At 47.7% G+C, this 12,374-nt stretch overlaps 1 protein-coding gene across 2 annotated transcripts in view; it reads left to right on the forward strand.

The window, feature by feature from the left end:
• The window catches only part of TVP23A (trans-golgi network vesicle protein 23 homolog A), a 28,497-nt gene that overhangs the window by 12,572 nt on the left and 3,551 nt on the right, over positions 1–12,374 (forward strand). For both annotated transcript variants that reach the window (XM_058570068.1, XM_058570069.1), the window contains exons 3-4: positions 10,877–11,021; positions 12,063–12,152. In XM_058570068.1, coding sequence (XP_058426051.1) covers positions 10,877–11,021; positions 12,063–12,152 — 235 coding nt within the window. The remainder of the gene's footprint in view (positions 1–10,876; positions 11,022–12,062; positions 12,153–12,374) is intronic.

Consider the following 12,374-nt stretch of genomic DNA (forward strand, 5'->3'; position numbering starts at 1 on the left):
CAGAAATACTGCAGAAATGATGTTATGTTCTAAAAGGACATTTTTTTTCAAGCTCTGTCACCACTTAAGGTAGCCCAGAAGTGGCACTTTTTTCCCTCTGCTCCCTCTTCCCTGCACCCCAGCCCCCAGATTTTGATCTTTGATTGTCTTCCCCACTCACAGAACCCAGAGCTCCTTAGAGAGGAGTCGGTTCCAAATCTTGAGGCAGAAACCAGTCAGACTGGATGTGGAACATCCTTTCGTTGCCAGAAGGCACAAGTGTTTTTTAAAATGTCACAGGCTGTTCTAAAAGAAGAAAGAAACTAGTTTAACGGGGATCCCACAGGCCAGGCTGTGGTAGTGATTCAGTATTTGCTGAATGAATTAATATGATTTTACTCAGTTCTCTCATTAAATAGCCTGTAAGACAGGCTCTTTGTGTCTAAGATGCTGTCATTTTAAGGTACGCTGGTTCCGTTATGGCTCTTGGGGGTGGGAAATAAATACCAGAGTAATATTTCCAACAATTAGTGGATGCACCCTGATTCCAGACACATTAAAATGGTCAAAAATTAAAATGCAAGTAAAGACGGGATCCTCTCCATTTTGCAGATGAGGAAATGGAAGCTCCAAAGAGCCAGGTTACGACCCAAGCTCACGCAAGAGCTAATATTGGATGCCTTCAAGGCCTGCCCACTTTCTGGCAGAATCTGGTAGCTCTTTAGAAATGAAAGCACATAAATGTGTGAATTCTACTTTCTACTTCCAGTGCAAAAAAAAAGCAACCCGCTCAGAGCCAGAGTGAACACGAACAGGAATACGGGTTCCTTGCCTTCTTTGACCTCTCCCAGCCTACACCTGCTCTAAGCGCCTTCCTGCTGCCTGACTTCCACTCCAGCCTTCTGGAAAATCAGGCCTTGGCCTCTCTGCTTTTTTCTCTCCCTCAGTTAAAAACGCTGAGTCTCCTGTTTAAAAGACGTCAGCGTAACTGCAGTTGCCCTCATGATCCCCGCCCCCCCCCAAGCTGTCTTCAAGTAAGACTGGGGGCCTTCATTTTACCACTGGGATTCTTAGAGAAACCTGATCTTGTCTGTCCTGTCCATTGAAACCAGCTGACAAAACATAACATGGGTTATACAGAGTTAAAACTCTTCAATGTTAGGGCCTGTATTAGTTAGCTATTGCTGCATAACAAATTACCCCCAAACTTAGTGGCTTCAGGCAACAAAGATTTATTATCTCACGTGGTGCCTGAAGGTCAGGGATCTGGGAGCACCTTAGCTGAGTGGTTCCGGCTCAGGGTGCCATGAAGTTGCAGTCATATGAAGGCTCCACTGGGGTGGGAGGAGCCACTTCCAAGATGGCTCCCTCACATGGCTGTTGGCAGGAGGCCTCAGTTCCTTCCCACGTGGGCCTCTCCATTGGGCTGCTCTCAAAATGGCAGCTGGCTTCCCCCAGGGATAGCAAGGGAGAGAGCAAGACAGAGTGACCAAAGCAGAAGCTACAGTGGCTTTTATAATCTCAGAAGTGACACACAACCACTTCTGATGTATTCTGTCAGTCACGCAGCCTGGCCCTGGTGGTTCACTGTGGGAAGGGACTACACAAGGGTGTGAATAACAGGAGGTTGGGATCATTGGGGACCATCTCAGAAGCTGGCTGCTCACAGATCCCAGCCCAAAGAAGAAACAAATGGCGTTGTGCATCACAGCAGACCCGACTCTTATCATCCCGTTTTACAGATGAGGACACACGAGAGAAGTCACTTGTTCCAGGTCACACAGGTCCTCCGTGGTGGAGCTGGGATTTGAATCCGGGCGTCTGATAATGTGTGTCTGAACTTGTACCTAGGACCCTCCACTCACTGGCCCCCCACACCCTCTTTCTAAAGGAGAGCCAGGGAAGGCAGTGTCTCTCCTTCCCCCATTTCTTTTCTCCCTCTCTCTTTTAAATTGTGGTAAAATACACATAATGTAAAATTGACTATTTTAACCATTTTAAAATGAACAGTTCATTGGCATTTAGTACATTCACAGTGTTGTGCAACCATCCTCACTGTCTAGTTCTAGAACATTTTCATCACCCCAAAAGGAGACCCTGGACCCATTAAGCAGTCACTCCCCATTGCCCCGTCCCCCGAGCCCCTGGCAAGCACGGATCTGCTTTCCATCTCTATAGATTTGCCTCTTCTGGACATTTCATATGAGTGGAATCCTACAATATGTGACCCTTTGTGTCTGCCTTCTTTCCCTGAGCATATGTTTTCAAGGTTCCTCCATCTCGTAGCAGGTGTCAGAACTTCATTCCTTTTTCTTTCCTGTTTTTTTTTATTGTGGTTAAATATGCATAACATCAAATTTACCATTTTAACCATTGTCAAGTGTACAGTTCAGCGGCATTAAACACGTCCCATTGTTGTGTGACCATCGCCAGCATCCGTCTCCAGGACGTTTTCATCTCCGCACACTGAAGCCCTGCGTACATTAAGCAACAATTCTGACGCCGGCCCTGATCCCAGTTCCCCTACATGAAACCCAGCGTATATGGGGTTAAAACCAAAAGCACTCATCCCCTCTCCCTGCTTCTGTAAGTTACACTCATAGTAAATATCAGTTTTTTAAACCTTTGTATCCCTGAACTTCACAAGGCAGATAGAAGTTACAAATTGTTAAAAGCCCAGGTGGCCTCAGGCTGGGCTCCCACCGGGGTTTTGGCTAATTACCAGTCCTTGAGGTTTGTTGCAGGGAAACTGATATCCAGAGAACACCTAGAAGCTAAAGCTTCTCCGACCTCAACTCCTTGGCTTCCTGGCACCAGAATCTGCCATCCACCACAGAGACGGTTGAAGGACACCCACCTTTGATTCCCTTGTCTCGCCCTCCTCCTCCCTGCCAGCAGCCTCACGAGGCCAAAGGCAGGCTGGTGGGAAAGTGCCGACCAGCAAGGCCACAGGCTCCCCTTCCCTACAAGCAGCCACATTCCTCACAATATTTAAAACCCCTCTGCCTCCCATCTTTCGGGGAGACGGGACAAATTTGAGAGCTCTCATCTCTGGCTGATGTCACCCAAAATAAAAACTCGTTCCTTGCCATAAGCCTGGTGTTCCAGTTTTATTTAGCCCCTCTTGTGTGGCGGGTAGAGAACCTGCGTATGTTCTGGTAACAATTCCTCATTCCCTCCTCCCCCCAGCCCCTGGTAACCTCTATTCTACTTTCTGTCTCTATGAATTTGCCTCTTCTAGATGCCTTTATAAGTGGAATCATACAATATCTGCTTTTTTTGTCTGGATTCTTTCACTTAACCTCATGTTTTCGAGGTCCGTCCACATTGTAGAATGTGTCAGTGCTTCATCCTTTTCTATGGCTGAGTCATACCTCATTGTATGGATAGGCCACATTGTGTTCACCCACTCATCCGTTCACGGACATTTGGGTTGTTTCCACCTTTCGGTGATTGTAAATGTTGCTTCTATGAAGATGTGTATTCAAGTTTCTGTTTGAAGAACTGTTTTCAGCTCTTTGGGACTCTCATTTCTTTTGAAAACTCTGGGTCTTTAGCTAAGGAATCTGGTCCCCGAGTCCAGCAGCGCGGGAGGGAGGGGGCTGTGGCTGTGTTGGAGGGAACCCTCTGGGACGCCTCAGGGAGAGCGGTGAGGATCCCACACAGGGCCCAGCGCCCAGGGGCCCACGGACTTGTCCCCTGGGGCTTCACTTTCATCTTGTTGCGAAGCATATCCAGCCTGCAAAGTTGGGATGTCTCTTTAAAAAGAAATGAAGAACAGAAACAAGAGGGAAAACCGTGGCGACCAGAGGGAAGTCTGTTCTTTTATTCACTTCCACACGTGCTGACCTTTCTGTCGAAGCGGTGAGGACTTAGAAGTCAGCATCTGCTCAGACATCCCAAGTCCAAAAACCTGCCTGTCCATCCCGGGCTCAGATGTCGGGGGAGGAGGAGGATGTGCTGTCATTTGAAGCAAGAAGCCCGAGTCTGAAGGACAGTGGAGCAGCAGTGCATCTGGAACATTCTAGAGAAGAAGAGTCAGATTCCGCCCAGACAGTTCATCCCCTGGGTTAGCCAGGCCCCACAGGGTTTCTGAAGGGCTTGTAGAGGTCTCTGCTTTTTTAGTAGTGGGTTCCTTCAGTCCATCCTGCTTTGTTCCTGGAACTGAGTTATTCGGATTCCAGCACATGAATCATCTGGGGTCTTGTGAAAATGAACATCCGGGCTCGGGAGGGGTGGGGTGGGGCATTTCTGACAAGCTCCCAGGGCACATGGGGAGCTGGTGGAAGGAGAAGCAGCCGAGGGATGGGCGGACGTCATCTTAGCTGTCCCCCCTCACACCGGCGGGGTCCTCTCCTCCCCCATCTTCATGGCGGCACGCTGCCGTTAGCAGAAGAGCCACCTGACTCTCAAGTGGGTGTTGAGGCTGAAGAAATAAATAGCAGTACCCTACTCATTTTTAACAACGGGGAAAAACATCTGTCTAACAGAGGCCATCCAAAAAGAGCATTACTGGTCAAGGCTTTTTCTCACTTTCTCTCGTTCTCAAAAATCTTGACCATTAATGAGTCAAACAATAAATAGAGTGATATTAACCACAACCACCGGAGGCCCCCTCTGTTCTGGCTTCGTAGGTGTTTTATCTCCCGGAAGCTTCAGACATCTAAGGTAAGTGTTGTGCTCCTGTTTCACAGATGAGTAAACAAAGGCTCTGACCAGTTTAGTACCTTGTCCGGGGCCATGGACTCAGCGAGGATGGAGCACGAATGGGGAGCGAGGCTCTCTGGCCTTCACTGTGCCCACTGTCCAGGTGGGGGCCAGGCTGGGGACCGGTGGGCATTTGTACTCCGTACAGGGGTGGCTTTTGTTTTTTTGCCGGGGACTAGTAAGCCCAGAAGAAAGGACCTGTTTTCTGGAATTTTCCTCATGCATCCAACTGTAATGACCAATTACTCAATTGGGGATTTTTAGGTCTGAATTTTTTTTTTTTTTTTTTTTTTGACCACAGATGGCCCCCAGAATATCAACCCATGGGCTTGGTTTATTCTGAAAGGCGTCTTGCCTCAATGCAAACGGGATTTCTTTATTTTTCTACTTTTTAATTCAAATTTACATAAAAGTGCAGAGAACAATGAACCCGGGGTTCCCATTGCACAGCTTCAGCTGCGATCAGCACATGGCCGGCCTGTATCGTCTTCACTCCATCCACTCCCTGCCCCCAGATCATTTTGAAGCAAATTCTAGACATCATCTCAGATGCTTTTTTTTAGTGGCAAAGTAAACCAAGGAGGAAAGATGCTGTCTGTCCTCAGACTTTTGCCACAGTGAAAAGCAGAAAGCTTCCCAGAGTGTCTGAAAGGTGACAGAGAATTTAAAATAGGATGTTTGATGAAGAATTCAAGCTGGAGACATAAAAAACCAGAGTACAGTTTTCAAAGTAATTTGAACAAATAAAGGGCAACTTTTAAGGATACTGTTAGATCACTGCTGAATTTAGGATTAAATCAACCTTTCCCCCCCAAATCAAACCTCCCTTAGAAGTTTGTGGGGAAGGGGATGGGTGCTGGGGGACATTCCCCTCCCCAGGTTTTACTGTATTTACTCTGTCTAGACAGAGCACACCCCTGACCCCTGTGCATTTTTTAGAGCAGTTTTAGATTTACAGAAAAATTGAGGAAAAAGTACAGAGAGTTCCCATAAGCTCCTCCCCATGCCAAAGTTCCCCCTATTGTACATCTTGCATTAGTATTGTACATTTGTTACAATTGATGAACCAATACATTGTTATTAACTGGCGTCCAGAGTTGACATCAAGGTTCCTTGGTGGTGTACATTCTGTAGGTTTTGACGAATATATGACGTGTGTCCACCATTACCGTATCATACAGAGTGGTTTCATGGCCCCAAAAATCCCCTGTGCTCTGCCTATTCATCTCCCTCCCCCTAACCCCTGGCAACCACTGATCTTTTTACTGTCTCCATAGTTTTGCCTTTCCTAGAATGTCATTTACAGTCATGCACCACATAATGACATTTCAGTCAACAACGGATCACATACACAATGGTGGTCCCGTAAGATTAGTATCGTGGAGCCTCGATGTGGAGTGGGCTGTACCATCTAGGTGTGTGTAAGTTCACACTGTGATGTTCGCACAATGACGAAATCGCCTGACGATGCATTTCTCAGAACGTATCCCCGTCGTTCAGTGACACACGACTGTAGTTGGAATCATATGGTACTCAGCCTTTTCAGACTGGCTGCTTTCACTTCATAATATGCATTTAAGGTTCCTTCATGTCTTTTCATGACTTGATAGCTCATTTCTTTTTAGCGCTGAGTAATATTCCGTTGTGTGGATGTACCACAGTTTATCCATTCACCTATTGAAAGACGTCTTAGTAGCTTCCAATTTGGGGCAATTATGAATCAAGTTACTATAAACATCTGTGTGCTGTTTTCTGTGCAGTCGTAAGTTTTCAACTCACTTGGGTAAATACTGAGAAGGCGATTGCTTGATGTGTTTCATGTAGAATTTTTAGGGTGACTTGCAGAGATTTTGGCCAGTGACTTCAATCAGAATTTTTTTTTATTGAGGTGTAGCATACATAAAGTATACTAATCTTAAGTGTACGGTTCAATGATTTGTTACACGTGTACACACGAGATCAAGATATGGGGCCTCTCCAGCCCCCAGAAGGCTCCCTTGTGCACCTTCCCAGTCACCGCCCCCTCAGCCATCCCCAGAGATAACACTTCCCTGACTTCTAGCACAATCCGTTGGTTCTGAAGCTTTTGAGTGCAGATTTTTTTTAGGGGGAAGGGACCAGGAGTGGTAGCTTGCTTCATTTTGATTTGTTTTGAATGGAGACTAATTTCATCACCACATTGTTCCTGCCACTCTGGAGCAGGGTTGGCACACGTGCTGGGTAAATATTTTTGGCTTGGCAGGCCAGCGCATGAGTGAGCATGGATGCATTCCAATAAAACTTTACTTACAGAAACAAGAAGTGGGCCAGATTCGGCCTTGGGGGCAGTTTGTGAATCCAGTGTAGGGCAGTGCTTTTCCTCTGTCACATTCACGTCCAGGCCCCACTCCAGATCTCAACCTGCATGTCCTGGGACGGGCAGCCTTGTACGCATTTTAAGGCCTCCTCGGGTGACTTTCATGCACCTCCCAGGCTGAGAACCTTCTGCATTTCCCTCCAAGGAGGAAGATAATAGGTGTCCTGGGGCTCACAACTGTGAAAGTGGATTCGAACTTAAACAAAAGCCCATCAAGACTCTCCCACCTTGACAACACTTGAAGTAATTTCATTTCCCCCTTTCACCGTCTCTCTTTCCTCTGCCTCTCCTTGAGCTAACAGGCTTCCACCTGGCTGGGTGGAGGCGAGTGTTGGATGCAGAAGGGAAAAAGTCAAGGGATGAGGGAGGTTCTTCAGTGAAAGCGGAGTAGGGGGATGCGGAGCCATCAGGACTCGGGGGGGGGGGGGGGGGGGATCCCTGCAGAGATGAAGACCTGCCCCCGGGAGTCAGAGAGAGAAAGTTGTGGTCAGAGGGGGAATTTTACAGTTTGGCTCCTTGGAGGTGGAGCAGTTTCGAGTGACTGAGGGCTGAGATAACGACAGCTGTTCACAATTACTGAGCGTGGTCTGGGTTTCAAGCACTTTACACACGCCGCCTGCACTTGGTCTCTTTAATATCCTAGGAAGTGGTGCCTGCTGGCGCTCCCATTTCACAGAAGCGGAGACTGATGTGTCGAGAGGTTATGTAGTTTAGGGAAAGGCCACGGAGCTTCTCAGAGGATTTTAACCCTGGCAGCCTGGCACCTCTGTACAGGTCACCTCTCGAGGGGTGACCAGGTGGGCTCCTGGGAGGGTGGCATGGGAAGCCAGTGGCTTTGAGAAGTGGAGGTGACTGTTGGTGTGTTTGTGTGTGCTCTGCGGCTTCAAAGGTGGCAGGAGAGAATGCTGGGTGGACGGAGGACCCCATGGCAGGGAAGGGTTGACAGGCTTCAGCCATGGCCTTCACAACACTTAAAAACTAGAAAACTGGGGCTGGCCCGGTGGCATAGCGGCTAAGTTCACATGCTCTGCGTCGGCAGCCCAGGGTTCGCAGGTTTGGATCCCAGGCACAGACCTACGCACCGCTTATCAAGCCATGCTGTGGCTGCGTCCCACATATAAAGTAGAGGAAGATAGGCACGGGTGTTAGCCCAGGGCCAATCTGCCTCAGCAAAAAGAGGAGGATTGGCAACAGATGTTACCACAGGGCTAATCGTCCTTACCAGAAAAATAAAACAAACAAAAACCAAAAACTAGAAAACTTATCTGAAACCACATTCGTGTTACCTGGGGGCACAGGGTGTGCAAACTCCAGAGGTGAACTGAATGAGGGTTTGGAAGGTTGCCCAGAGAGCATCCTGCATAAAACAGGATTGCAATATTTGAAAGTGCAATAGGCATCCTTTTCTACTTGCTTTGGCTTTTGTTTGAGTAATAATAATAATCCCTTCCATTACAAGGTAAGGAAACAGTGAGTGAACCAGGACCCAATTAAGCAGAACCTTCCAACAAATGGAATTTTTTCTGCATTTTCTTTCAGGAAACCACAGCCAAAAAAAGAAAAAGTGGGTGGGCAGGGGATTTATTCAAATACATTAACTTCCAGGTTTTACCCTGGATCAGCGCACAGTGGGGTCTCTTACATCTTTTAAGTCTATATTGTTCTACAAAGACAACAGGTGTTCCCAGTGATCCTTAACAAGACTCAATTACAAGGTTCGACACAATATTTGTGGGGAATCTTAAATGCCAGGAGCTATCAGGGACATAAAATGATCTAAAACATGGTTTCTGCCCTTGAAGAACTTTCAGTTATCACAAGAGGACTTATTTATCTTGAGGGCAAAGGGGCAAAATTGCATTAAGTCAGTTAGTTGAAAGATCCTCAATAAGATTTAAGGCAAAAAGGGTATAAGAGGGCCGGCCCTGTGGTGTAGTGGTTAAGTTAAGCACGCTCCCCTTCAGTGGCCCGGATTCTCGGGTTCAGATCCTGGGCGTGGACCTACACCACTGGTCAAGCCATGCTGTGGCAGTGACCCACATACAAAATAGAGGAAGACTGGCACAGATGTTAGCTCAGGGATAATCTTCTTCAAGCAAAAACAACAAAAAAAACGAAAAGGTATAAGAGACTCCCAAGAGTCTTATCTTCTGGAACATTCCAGATTTAGAAGTTCTACGTGATCATGTCAAATTCACTTCCCAGGCAGGCTTTTCATCCAAGCCGCCAGGAGAGCTCAGCGTCTGAAAAGGATGGATGAGAAGCGTTCTGGCAAATAGTTGGTGTTTGGGCCCAGCCTCTCTTTCTTTGGAACATCAGGAGTAAATGCAGAAGTCACTATAAATTCTGCTTCTGAACCTTAGTTCACATTCCCTCGGGATTCAGAAACCACATAGTTTTTTTTATTTTTATTTTTTGTGAGGAAGATCAGCCCTGAGCTAACATCCATACCAATCCTCCTCTTTTTGCTGAGGAAGACCGGCCCTGGGCTAACATCTGTGATCTTTGTCCACTTTATGTGGGACGCCACCACAGCATGGCCTGACAAGCGGTGCGTCGGTGCACGCCCGGGATCTGAACCCCGGGCTGCCAGCAGCGGAGCGCACGCACTTAACCGCTATGCCACAGGGCCGGCCCCAAAACTGCACAGCTCTATAGGAGCCCAGTTTGCTTACTCTGACCGTGCTCCTTCTTGGGAAGAACAAGCAGGCTCGTCCCTCTGCAGGTCTGCTGGCTACCTCTGATCACCCCAGAGGTTGCAAGTTGGTGGCTTGAGGGCCAGTGCAAAACAGCCTGCAATATTGTATTAATGTGATTAGTCACCATCATTTAAAAATCAGATTTCCCATCACAAGTCTGGATTTCTGGCTTCTCGTGAAAACATCGGATCAGCAGTACTGGGTGAGGTTTAGCTGAGCAGAGTCGCCTCCAGTGGAGGGAAGCCAGCTCCTCCCTCTCTTCCTCCCTACCGCTGGCGTGGCACTTCACTTGCCATCAGTCATCGGGCTTGCACTGTTGCTTTCTTGTAGTTAAGTGTTTCTCTCACCCTGTGCTCTACCGAAGTGGATTCCAAAGAAAGAAAGAGAAAGCTCTGACTGGCCAGTGTCATCCACCACCATCACCTGCCTGGCCCCTATAGGCATTCGTTATCTGTCTGATCGAGATGCATGGGTGACCCTTGTTACTGATTGTCCCTTGGGTCTCGTGTCTTTCAGACTTTTTTTTTTTTTAAAGCAATTGATGTAGGATGAGTGCATTCCGCTTGGTCCTGTCTCTTCTTTTGTGTCTACAGGCACAGTGAACAAGAAGCCTCTTCCCCTAGATTAAATTTCATCATTCAAGTGCCACTCATTATGAGCAACTGTGAGTTAGACCCACTGTTGTACGTCATGGTCATTTCCTTCTATCCAGGAACATGTGTTCCCCAATGACATGGGACTGCACCCGTGGGTGCACGCGGACCCACCGCTCAGTCACCGGCGGAATAACCCAACCTTTACCTTTGGGGAACTGGTCATTATCACTGCGTGGTGGGAAGGCATGATCTTGGTCACGTTTCGCTTCAAAGGTGACTGAGTTTTAAAGAGGGCAAGTGATATTTGGAATTAAATTAGGGGAAAGTACTGGATTCTTGAAGAGAGGGGAAAAAAAAAATGCTGGTGTCATCATGACTGTCGTGGGCCTCCTGATTTAATGATGTGTCCTCAGGGCTGCAGCCTGGCCAAGTTTGGGCTCGACACGCCAAGTTTGGGGAACGTGGCAAGTCGGAGACCTGGGGTGACGTCAGCGACTGCCCTTGGCCCTGGAGTGAGGGGCTTCTGGGTTCTTCCCTAGGCACCCCTTGGTCACCTTTTTCCACCTGTTTTTCCGAGTGAGTGCCATCGTCACCTATGTGTGCTGTGACTGGTTCAGCAGAAGCTTTGTGGGCTGTTTTGTCACTGTGCTGCTCCTCCTGTCTTTCGACTTCTGGTCTGTGAAGGTAAGGCCCCCTCACCTGCGATGCCGTCGCTCCCAAAACACGTGGGCTGTGTTTCCCAGTGGTGACATTCCTGATGCATGTGGCTGATTTGGGCCAAGAGCTACTTTGGTTTAAACTGCTGATACATACTTAAGAATACTAAGGGGGGCCGGCCCTGTGGCATAGTGGTTAAAAGTTCGGCACGCTCTGCTTCGGCGGCCCGGGTTTGCAGGTTCGGATCCTGGGCGTGGACATACACCACTCGTCAGCCATGCTGTGGAGGTGACCCACGAACAAAATAGAGGAAGACTGGCACAGATGTTAGCCCAGGGACAATCTTCCTCAAGCAAAGAAAAAAGAGGAAGATTGGCAACAGATGTTACCTCAGGGCCAGTCTTCCTCAGCAAAAAAAAAAAAAAAAAAAAAAAAACTGAGCCAGCATCACTTAAAATTAGAGAAAAAATACATTGTTTAGTGTTGAACAAATGGCTTCTGGGTATCAATTGTCATGGTTGCAAATGTGTACCGTATGAGGGTGACAACTCCATACGGCTTTGGATTTTTTGTAAGATTTACATATATGTTTAAAAGTTCTATATTTGGGCTTGAAACACACAAGGGGGTTGTCTGTCACTTTTTAAAATAAGCTTGGTTAAAAATCAGAAGCCTTGGGCTGGCCCCGTGGCTTAGAGGTTAAGTGCGTGCGCTCCGCTGCTGGTGGCCTGGGTTCGGATCCCGGGCATGCACCGACGCACCGCTTCTCCGGCCATGCTGAGGCCGCGTCCCACATACAGCAACTAGAAGGATGTGCAGCTATGACATACAACTATCTACTGGGGCTTTGGGGGGAAAAAATAAATAAATAAAATCTTAAAAAAAAAAAAAAAATCAGAAGCCTTGAAAACTGATTTTGGGAAACCACACAGTTCAATCCCTCTCTCCTCCTGCTCCCAGTACCAGTTCACCATGAATTGGTGACTTGCATTTTATTCACCGGAGAAAAGACCATGACCCTCTCTTTACCTGTGGCACGCTTAGACTCATTTTGTCCATCTTCCTCAGAACGTAACCGGAAGACTCATGGTGGGCCTTCGCTGGTGGAACCAGATAGATGAAGATGGGAAAAGCCACTGGATTTTTGAAGCCGGAAAGGTATTCTCCACTACGAGTCATCACGCTAGAACCAGGAAAATGGCTGTGGGAAGTTTCCATGGGTTCCTCTTGGGCTTCGTGCAGATCTGATCCCGCCCTACACGACGCCCACTGCTGCTGGCGCTCCCCTCCAGGTCGCGGGTAGCAGAAGCACACGTGAAATACACGAAAATGGTAGCATGCTCCTTTGCAACCCTTTTCACTAGTTTTGAAAACAGAACC

The sequence above is a fragment of the Diceros bicornis genome, chromosome 26 (genome assembly GCF_020826845.1).
Source record: "Diceros bicornis minor isolate mBicDic1 chromosome 26, mDicBic1.mat.cur, whole genome shotgun sequence".
NCBI lineage: Eukaryota > Metazoa > Chordata > Mammalia > Perissodactyla > Rhinocerotidae > Diceros > Diceros bicornis.